Source organism: Penicillium brevicompactum (assembly GCF_028827555.1).
Source record: "Penicillium brevicompactum strain IBT 35665 chromosome Unknown utg000006l_segment0_segment0, whole genome shotgun sequence".
In the NCBI taxonomy this organism is placed as follows: Eukaryota; Fungi; Ascomycota; class Eurotiomycetes; order Eurotiales; family Aspergillaceae; genus Penicillium; species Penicillium brevicompactum.
In genome coordinates, this window is record NW_026623209.1 from 817733 (window position 1) to 839424 (window position 21692).

At 51.4% G+C, this 21692-nt stretch overlaps 8 protein-coding genes across 8 annotated transcripts; 6 read left to right on the forward strand and 2 right to left on the reverse strand.

Annotated features, from left to right (window-relative positions):
- Positions 1 to 2281: 2281 nt before the first annotated feature.
- Positions 2282 to 2476, reverse strand: N7506_008500 (uncharacterized protein; the record flags this gene model as incomplete). The annotated part of the gene is made up of 1 exon (XM_056957793.1): positions 2282 to 2476. One exon carries the CDS (start codon positions 2474 to 2476, stop codon positions 2282 to 2284), a length of 195 nt encoding a protein of 64 aa, XP_056807183.1.
- Positions 2477 to 3321: 845 nt separating this feature from the next.
- Positions 3322 to 4121, forward strand: N7506_008501 (6-phosphogluconolactonase; the record flags this gene model as incomplete). The annotated part of the gene is made up of 2 exons (XM_056957794.1): positions 3322 to 3471; positions 3501 to 4121. The coding sequence occupies 2 exons, from the start codon at positions 3322 to 3324 to the stop codon at positions 4119 to 4121; spliced, it is 771 nt and encodes a 256-aa protein (XP_056807184.1).
- A 939-nt stretch (positions 4122 to 5060) lies between these two features.
- On the forward strand, positions 5061 to 6707 carry N7506_008502 (uncharacterized protein; the record flags this gene model as incomplete). The annotated part of the gene is made up of 2 exons (XM_056957795.1): positions 5061 to 5108; positions 5205 to 6707. The coding sequence occupies 2 exons, from the start codon at positions 5061 to 5063 to the stop codon at positions 6705 to 6707; spliced, it is 1551 nt and encodes a 516-aa protein (XP_056807185.1).
- A 714-nt stretch (positions 6708 to 7421) lies between these two features.
- On the forward strand, positions 7422 to 10861 carry N7506_008503 (WD repeat-containing protein; the record flags this gene model as incomplete). The annotated part of the gene is made up of 5 exons (XM_056957796.1): positions 7422 to 7579; positions 7653 to 10300; positions 10345 to 10598; positions 10673 to 10795; positions 10853 to 10861. 5 exons carry the CDS (start codon positions 7422 to 7424, stop codon positions 10859 to 10861), a joined length of 3192 nt encoding a protein of 1063 aa, XP_056807186.1.
- A 743-nt stretch (positions 10862 to 11604) lies between these two features.
- On the forward strand, positions 11605 to 13242 carry N7506_008504 (putative MYND domain protein; the record flags this gene model as incomplete). Its single annotated transcript, XM_056957797.1, has 1 exon — positions 11605 to 13242. The coding sequence occupies one exon, from the start codon at positions 11605 to 11607 to the stop codon at positions 13240 to 13242; it is 1638 nt and encodes a 545-aa protein (XP_056807187.1).
- A 367-nt stretch (positions 13243 to 13609) lies between these two features.
- On the reverse strand, positions 13610 to 16078 carry N7506_008505 (pre-mRNA-splicing factor CWC22; the record flags this gene model as incomplete). The annotated part of the gene is made up of 1 exon (XM_056957798.1): positions 13610 to 16078. One exon carries the CDS (start codon positions 16076 to 16078, stop codon positions 13610 to 13612), a length of 2469 nt encoding a protein of 822 aa, XP_056807188.1.
- Positions 16079 to 16313: 235 nt separating this feature from the next.
- On the forward strand, positions 16314 to 16696 carry N7506_008506 (dolichol phosphate-mannose biosynthesis regulatory protein; the record flags this gene model as incomplete). The annotated part of the gene is made up of 3 exons (XM_056957799.1): positions 16314 to 16316; positions 16378 to 16458; positions 16511 to 16696. 3 exons carry the CDS (start codon positions 16314 to 16316, stop codon positions 16694 to 16696), a joined length of 270 nt encoding a protein of 89 aa, XP_056807189.1.
- A 1242-nt stretch (positions 16697 to 17938) lies between these two features.
- Positions 17939 to 21373, forward strand: N7506_008507 (uncharacterized protein; the record flags this gene model as incomplete). Its single annotated transcript, XM_056957800.1, has 1 exon — positions 17939 to 21373. One exon carries the CDS (start codon positions 17939 to 17941, stop codon positions 21371 to 21373), a length of 3435 nt encoding a protein of 1144 aa, XP_056807190.1.
- Between the last annotated feature and the right edge of the window lie 319 nt (positions 21374 to 21692).

Here is a 21692-nt window from a genome sequence, read left to right on the forward strand (position 1 = left end):
TAAGTCCCCTTGGATTGAGGTATGAAACACGAAGCATCAAATGGGAATGAAATCGGACAGGGATTCACGAAAGAAACTCACGAAAGGTCGGCTGTGTGAATTCCAGTCACTCGAAGTATATGCACATAGAGATCAAAGAAGAAGAAATCTGCGAGCGAGCAAGATATAAAGAGCCTAAGAATATGTGTCGTGGTTTCACAAGCCCAAGTTAATTAATTCTTTAGGGCTAATAATGCATTCTCATAGCTCGCGACCCAGAATACTGCACGATTTGAACGAATAGTAACGCCATCTGAGGCATCGCAGCCAGTCAAATTGAAGGAACCACCTTGTTTTTTCCCGTTCCTCATGCTAAGATATGTCATTTTCATGCCCGAGCTCAGCTCTGCCATGAATGCAATAGAGTGGTCCTCCGTACCACCCCACCGGGTTGACTTCAACATCATGACGCTCCCGCTATTCCCCCCGGTCTACATAGTGGAAATGACAAATGGCATCTTCGCTCGAGCTATCTCGATTGACTCCGGGTGTACCCGTGCTTATTGCAGGGAACAAATCATGGATCGAAAAGGCCCTCGTTACACCGCTAGACTCGGATCGTAGGTGGACCTGCGCGGTCATGTAAGTATTCATCACATTGGCTTCTGCATGTATTCTGCATGTCTTTGCCCATTGTCAGATCGGCCCAGAGACACCCTGGGAAAAAGCAATGAGCGGATTCTCTTGGAACAATAATAATTAAAGCAAAAAAAGAGGGACCTAAAAAAAGAAGGAAAGGTGAATTAAGAAATGGATCGTCGATGAAAGTGGAACCCTGCAACATGAGCAGTCATACGAACTGCATTCGGCTATTGGTCTCTTCTTTCGGGGCTATCGTTTTTCAACATTCTGCCACATTGCCACTATTGACTCGACGGTGTTCGAGTACCTGCAGCGGCAAGTCAGTGCCATTTCCCCTCTCATAGATTCACTACTCCGTACTCGTGCCCAGGTGATCCCTCCTCTTCGAACATATATTGTACGATCACGATCACTCGGAAGCACGAACTCGTAGTGGAGCATCTCTCTCTTCCTCGCACGGACGCTGGGGAATAATGTTGAGCGAGTACGGGTCACACTGCAGGTCCCAGCCGCGTTGGAGTTTCCCACTAGTTATTGCTCGGTGTATGGAGTACGGAGTACGAAGTACACGGTTCATGGCTCTTGACACAGATCTTCAAATCGATCTCCCATTGTACTCCCCCTTTTTTTCAATTAGAGATGGGGAAATGTGGCAAGTCGAATGAGCGTATCTTATGTGTAGCACAAGACTCAACGATGGCGACACGCGACCAAAGCACCGGGCTCCAGGGATGATCGTTTGGATATATGACTTTCGTGCAGACAGAATATTGACGCCTTTCTGTCCTTAAAAACAAGGATATCAGACCGAGGAGCTCAAGTTGGGAAAATCTTTTCCGGCCGAACATCAACTTTAGAACGGTGATCTGCCCGAGTCCCGAACATCCAACGTAGATCTTAATGGATTTCCGCGGTTGATATTCCGTACTGAAACTCTGATCGATCTATTTGGAAATTCAACATTCAGAAGGTCTACGCGTTCACTGACACTATCGTTTGGAATGAGGAGCAAGGAGTATTCTGTACGGTGTACTCCGTACATTCTCCGTGGTTCCGCTCTAACACGTCAAACATGTAGGTGGCGACCGTGGCAGATCAAATCTTGTGTATATTTCAGACAGCAAAGATAAATGTAAATGTAATGCACAAGTTAATACAGTGTAGATAAGGTATCTAAATTAATATGAAAAAAAGTACTCCGTATACTGTATGACATCAATGACTCGAGTCGAGCGAACCGCGCTTTCAATATTCAGATACAAGGAAATTTGGCCTTCAAGGAGCAGATTTCGATCGGAAATGCAGCCAGAATGCACCAGGTCGTAAAGGACACGGGGTACCATACTCCGTACACCGGGGGACGAGTGCTTTCGGTCGGCATCTGGTCGGGATCCCCGGACTGCCCCGGACTGCCCCGGACCCCTACCACAAAACCATCTCAAACAAAAATTCAGTGAGTTCCTCGTGACCAGTGTCGAGGATATCAGAGCCTGGAGAGCTTGCCCCAGGCGAGAAATTTGGAAATATAAGGAAAGCGTATCGAAAGCGTATCGAGAGTGAGGGGCACCATTGAGATGTACAAGGTCGCACCGCGACCAGGCGACTCGGGAGGTGGGTTGAAGGAGATAAAGCGGAATTTTGTCTTTATTTGCCCGTGCTTTCATCCCCCAAAGCCGACCTTGGATGCACAGCGGTTGCAATAATAGGAGTTCATACCGAACTGCACAGCACCGGAGCCAGATTGACTGAGGCTGAGAGACTGCTGGCAACGGGAACAACGAACGATATCGAAGGTAGGGGAGGTTGCTTGAGTGATTCGGGGGATATCTTGTGGGATTTGCACTGGGGAGCTCATGGTTGAAGGTGAAGAAGGGAGGAAGGGGGTGAGTCGCATTTTTGAGTTCTTTGCCCCCGTGATATAGTGTAGTGGAATCGTCGTTTAAATAGAGAGGGATAGAGTTCACCAGGCTGAGAGGGGCTCAGAGGGCCCCAAGACCTTTTTAAATGTCTCGCAAACCCCCAGACGACTTTATTATCTCCCATCCCGACATACCCGACTCTGTGTACGTATTCCGATACCCAAGTAGTATTCCGGTGCCTAGGTGGCTTTGCGCCCCGTCTTCCGATAGCTTCAATTCCCACCGTTCCCCAACGTCCCTTTGAACATGTTGGCTTCCTATGATGTTGAGCCTACTTCAAATAGTAATTTCATACTTATATAACCCTATCTTCGTGAGATGAATGTGTAGATGTTTTTCAACCGATGCCGTCATGAGGGGATCGACAGTATGCGGGAGGCCTAAATAGGCAACGTTTCATCTGTGCAATGCAGATGAGGATCGAATAAGGTGTGGCAAGCTGTGATAGATGGGGTGTCGATGCAGATGGCAGCAAGAATCTCGATATGTGTGGGATGTGGAATGTGGGATGTGGTAAGAAGAGAAAGCGAATGAGGCTTCCAAGATAAGATTTGCCCATCGACGTCATACCTGGTGCTGACAGACATTTCGACACTTCCTCAGTACATTTGCACTTACTGCACCTGCCCCTCACTAAAGCTCATCAAATAAATATACGGTGTCGGCATCTTCATTTCAGCCTAATCTCGCTCAAATCGCAACCCCCCACATCTTCAAGGCCCAAAACTAAAACGGGAAAATCTGCCCCTCACCTCGTCCCACCACACATACATCACACAACATGGCTGCCGCATCGCCCAATCTCTACAGCTTCCCCAACAGCAATGCCCTGGCCGAGCAATTGCGCACATATGTTCTACGTGCCCAAAACTCCGCCCTCAGCCGCCACGAGAGCTTCCGCCTAGCCGTCTCCGGCGGCTCCCTCCCCGCCGTCTTGGCCAAAGCCCTCCTCGCTCCTAGCAATGGCACCCCAGAGGACACCCCCAGTTCTCCAAGTGGCACATTTTCTTCGCCGATGAGCGCGCCGTCCCCCTCGACCATGAGGAAAGCAACTACCGCCTGCTGAAGGACGAACTGGTGGCCAAGATCCCTGCCGAACTCGGCTCACCGGTGATCCACCCAATTGACGAGAAGCACGTCCACGACGACGACCCCCAGGAACTCGCAGACCTCTACCAGGAGGATCTGATGCGCGAGTTTGCCGCTAAGGACTCCGTCAAGCTCCCCGTGTTCGACCTGATCCTGCTGGGCTGTGGTCCCGATGGTCACACTTGCTCGCTCTTCCCTGGCCACGACCTGCTCCGTGAGAAGGACGCCTGGGTCGCCGCTGAGACAAACTCGCCTAAGCCGCCTCCTAAGCGCATCACCTTGACTCTGCCCGTTGTCACCCACGCTGTTAACATTGCCTTCGTGGCGACTGGTGCCGGTAAGAAGGAGATCCTGAAGCAAATCTTTGACTTGGAGGAGGGATCTAGCCTTCCCTCTGCTTTGGTCAACCAGGGTGCTGGTGAGAAGGTCAGCTGGTTCACTGATCACCCCGCTGTCGATGGTGTCGCATTCTCTCGCCGTGGAAGCCTGTGAGGAGTGATGCCTTGAAGTGGGAGTCGTTGCTGTGAGGAAATTTGCGTTTATTGCAATTTTTATTCTGAGTTGTGGTTACAAAAGTGAGGTTTTCCCTTCATCTTTGAGAAAACTGGTGGTTTCCGGTAGACCGAGCTAGCAATAGATATCATCTTTCCAAAATCCCTGGTTTTTGTGCATGTTTGTAGACACTATATTGGGAGCTGATGTCCAACAGCTTTTCAGGTTGCCGCTTAAGCCACGACCAATGGTGAGCCTGGATACTGGATATAACCTACAAGGAAAAACAGTCTATCTGCATATGCGATGCGACATTGTAGCGAGATGAGACCAAGGTCTTGAATGCGTTTTGGCATCTTTGTGTGGGCGCTTCCGAGTTTGATCTTTGATGGCAGTTCTTCATTGAAGCCTGGTCGATCTCTGGAGGTCCAGGTCAGAGATCGCCCAGAAGAATGTTGATGCTGTGGTCTTTGGGCAGGCCAAGTGAGCTTGTAAAACTTGACCTATAAGCTATAATGCAACCTATTAGCTTGCGAGATAGCGCTGTGCATCAGACCTCGTCAAATCGCCAGTAGTAGGGTCACATGAAGTGTTGTTTTCAATGGTGAGACAGATGTTGTGAACTAGGCTTAGCTACCTTGGAAGGGAAAAGGGAAGGACTCATTGGGCCAGGGCCAGGGCCAATCAACGGGTCAATTTCCAGGAGTAAAACATTGCCTGGAACGAGGCAACAATCATTGAAGTTTGTCATAGCTCTGAGGGTTCAAGGATCAAGCTCTCCAATCATCGGGAGTTCGATAAGTAGAAAAGTAGCAGAGTGGATAACTGCGGGATCAGCGCGTCACATCACCTTGAACTCACACACCTCTCCTTTTTCCTTTGTTTTTTTTTTCCGGTTTCCTTCACATAATGTCTTTTGATACTTCATGACCTTTGACGATGCCCATCCCCACTCGTTCGGCCTCGCTGCGCGAACCCCGTAAACACGTGAGTCCTCTGTTTGTTTACCGCAGCTCCCTCCGCCGTCGCATTCCACGCAATGCCGAGATTGCGAACATGGGAGATTTATACTAACTGCCGAAGGTTTCAAATATCGCACGACCCGCTACGAAACTCTCTCCAAATACCACCGGCTCGAAGGAACCCTCCCGATCGAACAATGACAACCGTCCATCCCCCTCGCCGGCCGAGGTTGCTTTGAAAGACAATGGCCCGGCTGCTCGAGGGAGAATCCCTCTCCCCCAGCGCAGCAACACACAAGAAAATAGCCGTACAGGCCAAGTACGGTTTCAACCACCAGCCAGCAGACCGAGCCCGCGAGATCCTTCACCGTCGCGACAAGAAACATCCCCGGGAAAGAAGCAGGCTCGGACAGACTCGACAGCTGTGAAACCTGTCTTACCACCCACTAGGCGCCAAAGTATCATGCGACCTGGTGCGCTCAAAATACCTGCGGTGAAGACCGCAACATCTGCATCAAAGAACTCGGCGCCTTCATTTGCGCCGCCGTCGCCCCGTAAATTACCAGGCCGACGGTCGCCCGTGCAGCCTATACAGCCTCCGGCCCGGATACCCGCGTCGCCAAAGAAGACAGAGATGCTACCTCCCCCACGTCCCGCGCGCTCTGCTTCTTTAAGACAGCCCATCAATACCGGAAAGATTCCACCAGTTGCAAAGGGTCATACGCGGCACCGAAGCCAATTGACCCAAAGCACCAAGCCAGTCGAGCCAACACCCACCGGCCGTACTCGTGCGATCTCCACATATCAGCGACCATCCTCTCCCAAAAAGTTCTCAAAGCCCCCAACGCCGACCCCTGGGAGCGGCGCTCAGTCAGACAACCTGCTGGTTCCTTCGTCATGGCCGGATATAACTGCGCTACAGACTGAGCTCCTTCAACTCAGCCTGTTTCACTCGAATGCTATGCAGCAGCAAGCGGAATGGAAGTCCGAGTCCGAGTCCCAATTACAAAACAAATACGAAGGCGTCGCTGCTCAATACCAGTCCTTGTTGGCGAATGAAACAAAACAACAATACCAACTCAATGTACATGCGCTGGGCCTTTGGCTATCTAATTGCACTGAACATCGTGGATCATATGATTTCTCCGAGCAAATTCAAATCCTTTCACAGATCCTACAAGAAGTGTCGGATATGATCGCCGAGAATGGACATTATTCCTATATTATCATGACCTTCAAAGCCTGGCTTTCACACGCAGAGCAAATCCGCCAGAACCGTGAACTAGGCTGCATCGACGTCGCTTTCGTCGACCCTTTACCGCGGAGCTGGAAGGAACCAGTTCAAGCTCTGAGTTCCAAGCTCGAACTTTTCTCTCGACAGCTCCAATCACTCGATATCCTTGGATTTGGCCAGGTGGAGCGTGTGGAGCAGTCTGCACTTGCGAGAGTAGCGAGGACCTTGGTCGACCTGACCCAATTGATGATGCAGGAGATACGGGCTCTGCGGGCTCTAGAGGCGGATGTTGTACGATCTGAGAGAGATGCTGTTGGCTTGCTTGCGAGTCAAATTTCAGGCTCCCCGAGAGAATCGAGGGCACCTAGGGCTGGGGCCTGGAGATGCTAGTTGTATAATGCTGAGATCTTGGGAGTGGATGAATGACAGACGGGTTGAGGCTCAACCTGTCTTTATGTGAAACGAGAAATACGTTACGACTTTGAAATTCGAGGCCATTGCAAGTGTAATCTATCATTGGAGGAATAAGCTATGCTATAATAATCCGTCGAATCTAGAACGGTCTTGGCTGAGTTCCACCTGGGTATGCGCATCAAACATAGATGAGATAGAATTGAGGAAAAAGTGACACCGACACAGAGCGCCAAGTCCTTGCGGGCGAATTATAATGTGATAGATTTGCGACTACTCTGAATAACCTAGCAGTACCATAGAATGTAGCGTAGTATGTACCTTTGCGGCGAACTGAAGCTTATTTGGTACCTGCCTGTAACTGGATGGATTAGTCATATTCGGGCCTGAGGTTTGCTTGGGCCTGGATCTTGGAGACGACCTCGCTCATTCTCTTTTCCACAAACCGGTTCTTATTACATATTTCCCTGTTCTTTTGTCTGCTTATTCCTAAACTACATTACCTAGCTCTATTCACAATCACCCGAACACAGGGTGATGGGAGCTTTATTTGAGCTTCGCTACTGACGTCATCTACAGCTATCTTGACTGTCAAAACTCCGCAAAAAGAGTGTCCCCACTTCATCATTATCTCTCATTATGGTTGATCATACCTGACGAAAACTTCTCTCACACTCCACGGGTTGAGCGGCTATGAAAAATTCACTTCGACATCGCCTTTGGCACCGGGAATGCGGGGATCAGTCCCAATATGCCGGGCTTCGAGGGATCTACGGGTCCAAGGAATGGGTCGATGATCTGGACATCGTAAATGAGCTTGGCGGGCATACGGGTTGTGTGAATGCACTCAGGTACGTCTTTTGCAGCTTTCTGTGAATCGATGGCCCATCGTCCATTACATGGCATTTCTGACCCTCATCGCAGTTGGTCACGATCAGGACGCCTTTTGGCATCCGGCTCGGATGACCAGTATGTCAACATTTACTCCTACCAGTCCGAATCCTCAAGTGCCCCCTTCGCGCTCAATACCAGTCTATTCACCGGTCACAGGGCCAACATCTTCTCTGTGAAGTTCATGCCACATTCCAATGACGGGACTCTGGTCACATGCGCAGCTGACTCGACCGTGCGCGTATTTGATATTGAATATTCCAGTGGCAGGAGCGACTCCACCACGTCTACGTTCGAGTCTTCCGCCCGGAGCCGCCGCTTCACCGATTTCTTCAACAATACACGATATCTGACCGATGGCAACACCAATGCTAGGATCTATCGCAGCCACGCCGATCGCGTGAAGCGCATTGTCACCGAATCCTCTCCATACCTCTTCCTTACATGCTCCGAGGATGGCGAGGTTCGCCAATGGGATCTGAGACTACCATCTAGTGCATATCCTGCTCCACGGGGTGGCCAAGGGTTCATGTCATACCGGCCAGGACACCACCATGATGACTCGAATGTGCCACCCCCATTGATTTCTTACAAATCCTTCAATCTGGACTTGAACACTATCTCCTGTTCACCGAGCCAGCCGCACTACATCGCTCTAGGTGGTGCTCACATGCACTGTTTTCTGCACGATAGACGCATGATCGGCGGTGACAAGTCGGCAGGGAGCAGAAGTGCTGCAGGGACCCCAAGCGTTGGTAGTGCTGCAGATGAGGAGATGAGCAAGGCCACACGCTGCGTACGAAGATTTGCACCTGGTGGAAAAAATCACCCAAAATACGCCGCCGATGGACACATCACTGCATGTAAAATCAGTGATGCGAACCCCAATGAGATGGTTGTCAGCTGGTCTGGAGATCACATCTATAGTTTTGATTTGGTTCGCAGTCCAGATGCCCGAGAAGGCCGTGAAGAAAATAAAACACTGAAGGGTAAGAGTGCAAGAACCCGACGCAGCTCGCGGAGCCGAAAGCGCAAGCGCCAGAAGCCCGCAACACCTTCGTCACAAGAAAGTGGTGCTAGGCATCAATCACGCCGTCGATCCGAGGAGCCGGATACTTTCAGGATACAGTACGAGAATGGCGAGGAAGAGGATGTTCCTTTCCATGCGTTCTCGGATACAGCCCCGGATACAGCCGAGGGTATCCTCGAGCAAGCTCGGTATGCCGTGCTTAATGAAGCCCAGCGATTGAGTATGCATATCGCGAAAGGTTTGGTCAGACTCCGCAAGACTCTCTTCTCTCTTGAAGCGACGATCCGAGAAGCCACCAGCTCCGATGAAGTCGAACCTGAGTCCTACGAGGCATGTTTCTCAACTGCTTTAGAGATCGCGATGGAGTATCTTCCTCAGATGGATGAAGTCATGCGCCAATGGAGTTATCCTATGAACCCATCTCAAGACACTGTTACTTTTCAGCAATCCCTTCGACGAAATCGCCAGTCATCGTGGAGATTCGTGCAAGCATCAGGTGCCCTCGCTTATGCTTTGTCAAGTGAACCTATAGAGCCAGAATCAATCTTCCAAATGATCAAACCTGCGCCCGGTGAAGACAGTATGGACCCCGATGCAAAATTCAGCTATGAGTTCCTTCGAGCAATCCTATTATGGCTTCAAGGTGGAAGGGAGCGTCTCCTCAAAGGGTTCCAGCGCCACAACTCTCCTCGCCGATTACATGACCGGTACCCAATTCCAGATGAGAGTCAGGAAGACGCTATTGAGACTATACTAGTGCCCTACCTCATGGAGATGGCCCGCGATGTTCCAATAGTGAACGTCGATGCCTCTAGATTTGAGCACGACAGTTCTCGTGTCTTGTTCCGCACTCAGCGCGCCGCCGTTACAGCGTTTGGGAACGCTGCTCGGTTACCTTTGGAGGATCTTGGTGACTCGGCTGCCACGTTTGACAGACGTAGGATCTCTGATCCTTCTTCGCACGTCCGCTCTCTTGATCGTGCCTCTGCGCGACGCTTCTGGCTCTTGAGAGTCGGGAGAGGTGTATTGATGGAAGCAGGCAGTGACGTCAATTACATGTTTGTCAACAATGCTTTTGGCGGATTGCGTGCTGTGGCGGATTCCTCCGATAGTGAATCGGAAAGAGATCAAACTGATATCGATCCCAATGCGGAGGAGGAACGGATTCGGCGTATTGAATTGATCAGGGCGGGTGATCGCTCAAGTCAGGCTGACAGTCGCCCTGGAGATCTTCGGGGAGAAGGCCCTTCTTCGGATATTTCTAATGACGATGGAAGCGACAGCGAACCCAATGCTGTCGAGGCAGATGACGATGGTGATGATGATGACGACGATATTGATTCCTGGCACCTGAGCTCTTCGGATGAAGAAAATCCGTACGACTCAGATGACTCTTCTTCCTCATCTGGTTACGTGATTCCCAAATTACGCCAGGAGGCTGTCGAGCGACAAGCTCCTTGCTCAAGCCATATCCGAAGCTATCGTGGACATTGCAACGTCAAGACCGTGAAAGATGTCAACTTCTTCGGCTTGGATGACGAATACGTGGTCAGTGGCAGTGACTCAGGCCACCTTTTCATATGGGACCGGAAGACTTCTAGTCTGGTCAATATTCTAGAAGGTGACAGTGATGTAGTCAATGTCATTCAAGGTAAGTACATATTCCCCAGAAAATGCGGAAGCTAACCAATGCAGGCCACCCATACGAACCAATGATCGCTGCCTCGGGAATCGACAACACTATCAAAATCTTCTCTTCGGACCGGAATGCTCAAGAGGATGCCCGCAACGGTGTCAACATCCTGGACCCAGACAACGCATCTAACATCCTCGGTCGAGGCTCTAGGGTTGGGGGTCTCGAAAGCAAGAAGCGTATTCATGAAAGCTACCGAATCATGAGCCAGAACGACGTTGAGCGTCGTGGCGGTATGAGCGAAGCACATATCACAGTATGTTTTCTTTCCTAGTCACCCGGCATATCCCAGGCCAATCACTAGATTCCGTGTTGACGATTATTAAACAGAGGGAGATGCTCGCACGGTTGACTACCAACTTGAGAGAGCGACAGGGTGCTGCAGCAGCTGGCCTCGAGGTCCTCGATACTATGGAAGAGCATGCAACAGTGATTGCGGATGATAACTGCACGGTATGTCCTTTTGGTTCAGCTCTTCGTGGCGCTCAGTCTAATACTGACGGTCTAAAGGTGATGTGAGTGGCGGGTGATTTCAATGCACAGCGTGGCGTAATTTTTATTTTTAATGGCTAGAATGAGTCCTCAGGCTTACGCAATAGCTGCATTTTGGAGTAAATGACTATTTTCCTTTTTTTGGTGATCTGACTGTGTTTGGGCGCGTGATGTGTGCTCATCAGAAGCCGCACCTAGGCAAACTTAGGCCACACCTAGTGACACCGCTCAATTCTCCAGGGTCCAGGTGTATTTTCCACTCAATTATAAGCAATTTTCAAATTCCTGACATTGGTGGATTGAAAGTGTGCTGTCGCTATCCCGATGTCTATGCTGTCCAGGACTCCAGGTGCCTATGCCTAGTTAATCGGCGGGGCACGGATGGATGGAATGTAGTATCACAACCAACTGCATCTGGGCAAGACTTCAAAGTTGACACACCTTTCTGTTAAGATAGATATAAGGAACATCACGGTTTCAAGTTCATTCCAAGGTCAGACACTGTTGTACCAGAAGAAAGACCCGGTGTCTGATCGATAAGAGTGCAAACTATGCAAACATAGATTTTTCCGATATCTACAGAGGGGCAAGGTGCGATCTCTGAATAGCAACTTGATATTGCATTCAATCGTTCGGATTGAATCTGCTGCCAGTTTGAGACTGGCTGCTCTACTCTCAGGTCGATATTTATTCTGGTTATCAACCATCGATTGCACTGTCGAGTGAACATCGTGATATAAATAGCCATATCACCGGACATAATCTACACAATGTCTGCCTCACAAGTGTTAGAAGCACGCAATGAGGTCACTGCCAGACTTTATGCAGACCCTCATAACCCTCATCATCATCTTGAGCGAGGAGTGCTCTACGAAAAGCTAGGCTTCCCTGACCTAGCCTCCGCAGACGCATACCGTGCACTGGCTCTTCTAGAATCGGTCATTGACCCAGATGAGTGCGAATTCCACGCAAAGCGGAAGATAGATCCTTCCAAGGCAGGAAAAGAATCCAATGGCTCTGGATCCGACTCCGACTCCGACGATGAGGACGATACCGTTCCCATAACCCAGGAAGAATACGACGCCATCATCGACAAAGTCTACACTTTGTTAGTCCGCAGTCTTGTCCAGTGTGGCTGCTACCGTGACGCTTTTGAGTTCGGAATTCGTGGCTTGTCTCTACTCAAAGCCTACCCCTCAGCCGAAGCCGTTCTTAACGAACAACTGGGCCGAGTTAAAGAGATCTATGAATCCCGCACAGGCTCGAAAGTTGACCTGGCCTCCATTAACCCGAGAGAGCTCCCGGGTCAGGGCTTTGCCCGCCGCGTTCTCTACCCGTGGAACGGACACGAGCCCGATCGTCGCTCCCCGGAGACACTGAGCATGCTTAACGAGAGACTATCAGTCATCGCGCCGAAGTGCGAGGTCCGCGCAGTTTCTTTACCGGTCTTGCATGCCACAGCAGACGACAACATGGATGTCTCCATTCAGCTGGGTCTTTTCGCAAAAGATGATATCGCACCCGACGAGATCATCCTTCGCGAGTCCTCCCTATTGACTGCCACAAACCGTCTCCACGATGACCTCTGTGACGCATGCAATGCACCACTCCCAGATCTGTCAGCCGAACAACCACCCGTCGCCTGCGAAGGCGGTTGTGTAGACATCATTTTCTGCAGCCAAGCCTGCCACGACAAAGCACAAGAAGTGTATCACGGAGCGATCTGCGGGTTAGAAGATGGTCTTGACTCCATTGGCAAAGACATCGCCGATGCAAAGGACAAAGCAGACTACCTGTATCTGCTTCTCGTTGGGCGTGCCATCGCCATGTCAGCTACGCAGGAAAAGCACGCGCTCGAGCTGCCGGAGGTGAAATACATCTGGGGCGATTTCCACGACTATGACCTCGAATCACCGGCATCGTCCGAGGAAGCCACGCTTCCCTTCTCGTTCCAGTTGAATGTTCTTCAACCGGAGCGGATTCTCGATGAAATGGGTCTTGATCCGTACGTTGAGCTGCATCGCTTCGATACATGGGTTTTGAACACGTTATACGCTAAGTTCCGTGGCACGGCATCTGGTCGGTTGAGTACGTGGGATGGTGGACCAGAGCTGTGTGCTGTTCACCCATTATGGTGTCTTGCGAACCATTCGTGTGATCCGAATGTGACGTGGGAATGGAGCAGTGAGATCAACTTCCGGGCGAGACGGGATGATGAGACGGCTGTTTGGGCGAGGGAGGGTGAGGTCAAAGATCTCAGGCCTGGTGGCATTGCTAAGGATAAGGAGATTCTGAACCATTATTGTGATATTGCCTTGCCGGTAGTCAAGAGGAGAGAGTGGGCTGCCGGTGCTTTGGGGGGAACTTGTTTGTGTGATCGGTGTGTTTGGGAGGCTGGCGAGGTCTAAGCTGGGTATACAGCACAGTACATCCGTACATATTTTCCCCAAAGGTTGTATATAGACGCACCTACTAAAAAGTTATGATTACGATGAACCTTTCGGATCGTTTGGCAAAAACAAGGAACTGTGCAGGTGGCTGAACAGTAGCCTTGGAGGTAGGAGACATGGCTGAATGTAAAAATACACTATGAGGACATGAATTTGCTAATGAGTCTTAAAACCTTTTCAAAATTCCAGACACCGTAAAAAAAAAAAAAAAAAAAAAGAAACTGCGTCATATTTTCGCCCCGAATTTGAGCCATTCCATTATCAACATTTTGACACGAGCGTGCAGTCAGAGCACACCCATCCAAATTACCACACAAGTATTGGTTTATCTACGGCGAGGCGGTGTTCGCGAATAGCTTCGACCCCGTGATTCGTCCCGACGCTTAGGAGGAGGCGAGCGAGAGTGTGAATCATCGCGTCTGCGCCGAGGAGGGGGCGACGCGGACTCAGTGTACCTTCTTGCCCCCCGAGAGACCGAGCGACGATATGGGCTGCGGCTACGACTCGGACTTCGTGAGTCGTAGGAGCGGGAGCGGGAACGAGCTCGGCGCTTGGCCGGAGTGCGAGAAATAGACCGAGACCGGGACCGGGACCGTCCGGCGGGAGTACGGGATCGGCTGTCGGATACATCACGGCGACGGCGAACCGGAGTGCGAGATCGGGATGGGGTATAGCTCCGGCTCCGGCTCCGGGAAGAACGAGTGAGTGAGCGAGAGTAGGAGCGGCTGCGACCCCGAGAAAGTGAACGGGAGTCAGAGCGACCACGACCTCGAGAGGGCGAGCGGGAGTATGAAGGAGACCGAGAGCGGCGGGAATGTGGGGATCCGGTGCATGTTGAGCACATGGAGCGTGAGCGCGAGCGATCGGATGGAGTGCGCGACAGACTCCGAGAAGCGCGTGCGGGGAGGGCTGGGACTGCAGGGCGAGGGGCGTTCTTTAGTTGCTCGCGCATGTCCTCTGTCAACACACCCATGCCAATACTGGTAAAGTAATTGACGGAAAATCTGGTGTGACGAGGGTTCTCTGTGGGGAACAAGCCCTCGAAGCTTGGGCGGAGGATCTCATCTCTGAAGCGGGTTTGGAGACCTGGCAGGCCGAGGTTCTCTGCAAGGTTCTGGAAGAGAATTTTGATAAAGATACGGCTGCTTGATGTGGTCTCCTCTTCATTGAGATGGATGACAGACAACACGTGCCAGCCAATGGCATCGTTGCTGATCAAGTGCCCGAAGAACTGCGCAATGTTGCGGAGTTTGTTCGTTTCATAACGATGGATGGTATCGTAGTACTTGGCGAAGGCCGCCTCGAAGAGATCAGACCAAAGACGGTTGATTTTTGCGAACCGCTCTCCAATCAAACCGTAAAATTTGGAGTAGGTTCGTTCTTGGGAGCAACATTCAATGATCATTGAAGGAAGTTCGTGCTCTAACCCGGCCGGCAGGTTAATCTTCATCAGTTTGTGACAACATTCTTCGAAATCAATGCTGGACATGATAGTGAGATAAATGGTTCGCCGAAGGTTGACCAGATCAGTGTTACTCTGGTCTTTGATGTCCATTTGCACCTCCTCGGTATCCGATTCTTCTTCCTCGCTTTCGTCCGATCCGTCTTCGCCGTCCTCGTCGCTGTCTTCGCCCAGGATCTCGGCCTTCAATTTCTTGTAAGCCTCCTCATGCTCCTCCCACTCTGCATCGTACTTGAAGATATTGAGCATGTCCTGAGTCTCAAGATCATCATCCAAGCCAGCACGGTGGGTAATCTGATCTTCATCTTCCACGAGGTCCAATTCCTCCTTTATAGCTGGGTTGTTCTTGTAGCGATCCTTGCGCACTTGGAACAGCACCTCAATCATGTATTGCACACGCTTGTCAATGTCGGCCTCGTGCAGAATGTTTCGGAATTGATCGAATACAGCGAGAGCGATTGGGGCATTCATTTCTTCCAGGTGCTGGCCGACCTCTCGCGTGAGTCCCACGGCAATTTCCACGCTGTCGTCTGTCGGCTTGTGCAGGAGAAGTAGCAAGACCTGAGCTGCCAGCATCTCGTGGGCAACTTGTTGATTGCAGAGATGTGCAATAAAGGTCGTAGACGAGATGCAAACTGCCTTATCGTTTCGCTTGAACGCTTTGCGGAATTGAACAATCAATCTAGAAAGCAATAAATCACCAACTTGCGGGAGCTTCGTGTTCACAATCGCCGCCATAGTCGCATAGATGGGAGTGAATGGCAAACTAGCCGCTTGCGCCTTCATGATGGACCGACAGAACAATCCACGGCCTCGCACCAAATTCTCACCAAAGAGTTCCGGCACAATAAACTTGATGTTTGAGACGTTGACTTTGTTGATAAGACCGTTGATTGACTTCTTCAAAGCTTCCCACGCCATGCGCTGGTATTCCTTGCTCGACTTATCTGTGATCTGCGCCTGCAGCGCACGAAGTCGGGCCGGAGGGATATAGGTACCGCCCGATCGCATGTTGAGTAGCTTTTCGTATTCTGCCTTTGCGGAGGCCTGCTTTTGCTCCTCGGTCATCGGCTTGCGCGCTGCTTCGCGCTTTTCATGTTCGCGAACGCGCTCAGCGAGTTGTCGTTCTCTGTCATCAGCACGCTCCGCATCACCATTGGGGACATCGGAGCCATTTCGGGTGGAATCACCAGGAGGAGAGCGACGGCGATTCGGCGAGGGAGAACGAGACGGAGGCGAGCGTTTCCGAGAGGCTGTCGCTGGTGAGTCCGACACACCTGGGGGAGGCGTGGGGACGCGCACCGCAGACTGAAGAACGTCCGAATCGGACATTTTCAACGTGTAGAGAAGCCTCTACAGAAGCAATGAGTATGTGAGAGAACCGAGGGGATGGTTGTCAATCTCAGTGCCGGGGTTGCAAGACGATTCAAGGGACGGAGGAAAGCTCAGCGGTCACGTGGGTCCCTTTTTGCCAACTAGCCGGAAGCTCTCCTGATATGCACAGCATTCATTGACGCCGCTCTTTTACTTTCTTTTTAATTGCTCTCGCAGTCCACTCCTTATCAGAATGGTATGGAAGCGAATTCAACTGAAGACTATCTGAGGGGATTCCCACTGACTGTGACATATAGCTCGGCCAACTCGTGGGATCCGTCATGCTTTTGGTCGCAACCGCGATCTTTCTCTACTACACTGCGTGGACCCTGTTGATGGTATGTTATGCTATATTGGATCTCATTGATTTTACTGATCATTACTCCACAGCCCTTTGTTGACCCCGGTCATCCTCTTCACGACATCTTCCCACCCCGTGTTTGGGCCATTCGCATCCCCGTTATCCTCACCCTCCTGGGTTCTGCCGTTGTGGGCACCTTCATTGGAATTGTCATGATCAACAGCAACAAGAAGAAGGCGGCCAAGGCCAAGGCTGCGGCCAAGAAGAAGACCTAAGCGACCACGGACACTATACTAGGGGAGAGGGCAGCCTTTTGAGAGCACTCTGTACCACCAGCCATCTCCAGCCATGCAACTATCAAAGCCCATCTCAGATAATTAATCTTGTTTCCGTTGTGCGCCATTCTTCCAACCTTTCCATGCCCTCCAGTCTCGTACCGATATCCCTGAGTCCTGAATCATGAGCGCCGAGGCTGAGTGTGCAAGAGAGAAGCCGGGGATCGCGTTGTATACCAGATTCTCGCGTAGTTTGGCAGTGAAACTCAGCCTAAGGTCCCCGGGTTCTTATGGCCAATGATGATCAGATCGCATTTGCCCCAACGCTCCCAAGGTCGTCATGGTCAGGGCCCCGTGACCTTGAACGATGACGAGGTCCACGCTTCAACGGTTGGCCAACTTTATTCCTCAAACAAACAAGGAATGGCCAGAAGTGACAAGGAATGCCCCGGCTGGACACGGCTAAAAAAGCAAGGAGGCGATGGTCAAAGGTCTCAAAGAGAGGACCATGGAACATGACTAAGAAGATACTGACGCCTTATCGGAGTTTGCACTGTTTGACGATTTCCCCTCATATGCCAAAGCAAAGGCACAAGGGCCATTGTAGCGTCTGGATTGGAGAACAGTAGGGTAGAAAGAATGTCCGAGACTCGCGATCACGCTTCCAATCAAAATGACCTCAGAGGGTCATTATCCCATTTTCTGACTCAGGTCGATTACCCCCCACCTAATACCCATCCCTAATAGCCCCGTACCTGACTGATGACCCGGGGTCAGCCCCCCCCCTCTTCTTATCGCGAACCATAACATCATCCTTCTTCCCTCTTGACTCATCTCACTCTTCAACTTGCGTCGTCGATGCAAGTCTTTCTGGATTATTCTTGATTCTGCAGCTTGGAACCTCTCCAGCTGTTGTCCTGTCGTGTTTATCTCTTATCAAAGCTTCCCCGCGGGTCTAGAGTGATCTCCGCTCTAGATACGCCCTAGGTGGTGCTTGCAGACCACCTCCATTTTCCTACAGTTTGGACCTATATTTGTCCAGGTGTGTCACAGAAATGCCAAACATCGTTGTTTGCACACAACTAACTCCCCAGAAAGACACTTCGCTGGTGATACCGAGGTCGCGGTGGCAACTTCCAGGGCGATACAATACCTCCCCCGTTCTCAGACCAAAGCGAGGTCCTGAGAGCGGCTTCATTCCTTTGCTTCCATACCGCCTCCCCCCGAGGCATCATCTTTTGAATGCCCCCGGCAGCACCTGACGATCTCATCCGCCAGCACAGCCGGTCACTCGAAGACGATAGTTCCTTCATCCCGGAACAGCCTAGACCCATCCCGGAGCATGAACCAAGTGGGAAGAGCAAAAAGAAGAAAGGCAAGAAGGCCAAAGCAGCCAGGGCAGCAGCAGAAACCCCACCGGATGAGTATGTACCCGGTGATTGCCTTTCTGATGAACGCGCGCCATTGACGCGTGATTACATGGACAGTATCCCGGAATTTTCTCCGCCGGCGGCGGAGTCACCCTTTGCAGCACCAGACCCCGAGCCTGAACCAGAGCCTGTTTTACCTGAACATCTAGATGAGCCTCTATGTGAACCTCAGCCTCAGCCTCAACCTCCCCCTGAGCCCCCTATTGAACATGTAAACCCCCCTATCACGTCGCCTGCTCTCGGCGCACTTGACTCTCTTGACGAACCTGCTGGTGAAGACTTTAACACTCGCACCGATACCTGGGCTCAATCTGTGCCCTATGGAAAGAGTCCCCCCACCGACCTCATGGACGGGGATCTGCCCAGTGCATCTCCTTTGAACTTTCCAACTATACAAGAGCGTGGCTTTAGTCGCCCATCCTCGGCTTCACCGCAGACTCGGACATTGCCATCAAGCTACGGGAATGGTTACGGTCAAGGTTACCGGAGCAGCATGCAGTCGAGACAGCAATCCGCAGATCGAAGAAAGAGTCACTCCTACGGAAGCCCCATGGGCAATCCGCATCCTCTCCCTCATCTTCCTCAGGCTCATTTCTTTGGAGCACCGGATATCGATATTCTTCCGAATCAGAATCGACCCCTCACCGACGGAAATTACACGTTTTGCAGTTTTGATACACTGCCCAACTTATCGCCCAAAGCATCACGGACTGGAAACAATGTCTTGCTGGTTGGCATTGACGGGGGAGTAGAGATCCTTGCTATTGAGGATCGTCGAACGCGCCTCGTCGGACAAATCACCGGAATCAACGGCCGCGTGATCGAAGCCAAACTATTGACTGGTCATTCTTCAAATGACCCGTTCTCGTCATCTAGGCCTCACGTGGCGGTGATAGTTCATGGTCCACAGCCACCGACTGAGGAAGAAGGCCATATTTCGTCTGCGGCATCGGACGCAAATGATGTCGCTCCTTCCATGGCTCGAGGCCCCTCGAACGATAAACGTGCACGGGATGAGACCAAATTTTATCAGACCCGAGTTGAAGTTTATTCTTTCCGGACTGGTGATCATGTCTCGACATTATTTGCAAGCAAGCCTGTGCCATGCCTGGAAACCCTTCCAGGTCTTCCGTCCTTTGCGCCCCCGGCTGTCGGTAGCTTGAAACTTTACACCTCCGGGGCTTATATCGTCCTGGCTTCGGGTGTCAGCGGAGAGGTCTATGTATACAGACATGCCCTGTCCCCGGAAACAGGCGCTTACCAGTGCTTGGGTAAGACCTGGACCGGGGTTCAATCACAAGGTACTCGTCGCTACTCCACCTCCTCAAGCTCGACTACCGATCCAGAGGGAACCCGCTCGGATTCTCCTCACCGTTCTTCTGTTCTTGAGAGGCCCATCTTGGCCCTCCAGGGAAGATGGCTGGCCTTTGCGCCTCCGTCCTCGTCTCAGAGAGGATCGATCCAGGGGACCGTTCCTTCTAATTTGTGTTACGGCAAAGCTCCAGGGATTGAGACCCGCGGTCCCCCTGCGGTGCCCTCGGTCTCGTGTGCAACCGATGTTGGTGAAGGGGAAAGTTTCCTGGATAAAATGGCACGGGGAGTTGCCCAAGAACTTGTGCGAGGTGCCCGCTGGATGGGAGACCAAGGCATGCAGGCATGGAACAACTATTGGAACGCCCAGCAAACAGGGAGTACCTCTCCACGTCGGCCACCTCCCGGTCCTGACCCACAGACCCAAGGATATGGCTTGTTTCCACCGACACATGGTCAAGATACACAGGCTTCGCCATCCGAGCCTGATACCGTATCTATCATTGATTTAAGGCGGTTTGAGGACGGCACCGATGTCCGAAACGTCCTTACCCACCCTGTCTCGACCTTCCAGGTCCCCAACGGCTGTAGCTTTCTATCATTGTCTCCAAATGGCTTGATGCTATTCACGGCTAGTAAGAAGGGTGATGTACAATATGTATGGGATCTGATGCAACTCAAATATTGCCGATCAATGGCTTTTGTGGCCGACGATCAAACAGGCCAAACCCCCAACGTGCGACAAATCGCTAGATATGCACGCCTAACTACATCCAGCATTGTCGATGTGATTTGGACTGCGCCAACGGGTGATCGACTGGCTGTCATCACACGCAAAGGGACGATTCACGTGTTTGATCTGCCCCGAAGTGCTTTCCAATGGCCTCCATTCCGCCGTGGAAAGCCAACCGCAACTAAGGCGCCACCCACTGACTCTGTGTCAGAAGACTTAGCTAGTGAGCCTGCTGGCGGTAGCTCACTCTCAGCGGCTATGAAACTGGTAGGGGGTAAGGCGCAGCCCTTCTTCTCCGCCGTCCGAGGCCGTGTCCCGTCTACTGGGGCAGCCTTCCCCAATATGAGTGGATTTGCGCTTCCATCTGCCGCGAGCGTGAAGAGCGGAAAGGTTGTCGCTGCTGGTCTGAGTAAGTCCATGGGCGCGGCTACAGGTACTGTCAATACCCTACGCCACGTGGGTGAGAACCGCCTTCATCTTTCAGGGCTTGCTCGAGACCCTGCGCCTTCTCGAGTGACGTGGATCTGCAACAAGGGTATGATATTCCTTGGTGTTGTGGATGGCGGGTTCTTCAAGCTTTATCGCCTCAAGCGTGCTTCTGTGTCTGGCCAGAAGAACCGTCAGCCTCACTCTGTTGTGGGCGGCAAGGAGTCTCAGGTCAAGCTACCTGCCAACCTGCAAGGCCCGTGTGGACCAGCTCCTATAGCTACCTTTGATCCAGAGCTCACCATTCACGCCTCTCTCGTTCTGCCATCCGCTAGTTCTCAACTCTCTAGTGCTCGGCCACTTTGCCAGCCTCTTTCGCAGGCCGAAATTGAGACAAACACTCCGTACCAGCCCTTCCACACAGACCAAAGAGTCGGTCTGAGTGTGTTTAACACTGGCAGCGAACAAAGCGAGCCAAGTGGTCAATGGGTTTTCGGTAATGACATACCAATCACGAAAGTTCATTTGAGATCATTCAACAGTAGCAGCGATGACCACGGTGATGATGACGATGAGCACGCTGCCATCCACGGTAGCTCACTCGGTGCTGGTGGTGAGATAGAGAACCTCATCACTCTCGGCAACAGCACTGGTAATGTCGAGGAAGTCGTCATCACAACCCGTCGAAAGAAGAGACACTCCACTCCATTGAAAGCCGACGATGGCTTTTTCGAAGACGACTGCGAGGTTCTCGACTTTGCCCGAGACCGCGTTTGATCGTCGTTCACTCGTTTAGATCCCCTTTGCATTGACGAAGACGTGCTTTTATAACACTTGAAGCTCGGCACTTCGGCTTTTCTTTTCCTTTGCTTTCCGCACATATTACACACCTCACACATGCATGGAATCATCCGTTCCGCGATGGTTTTCGGTCCTGTTTGCTCTCTCGGGTTGTTCTTCTCGTTTGACATCTTTTACAACCACAAATACCCAAATACCCCCAGCCCATGTTTGGCGTTCTCGTTTTTTTTTTTTTTTGATAGAATGGAGGTTTCGATCTACTCGGTTTTAGGTAGTTGGGCTTCACCCTTCAACA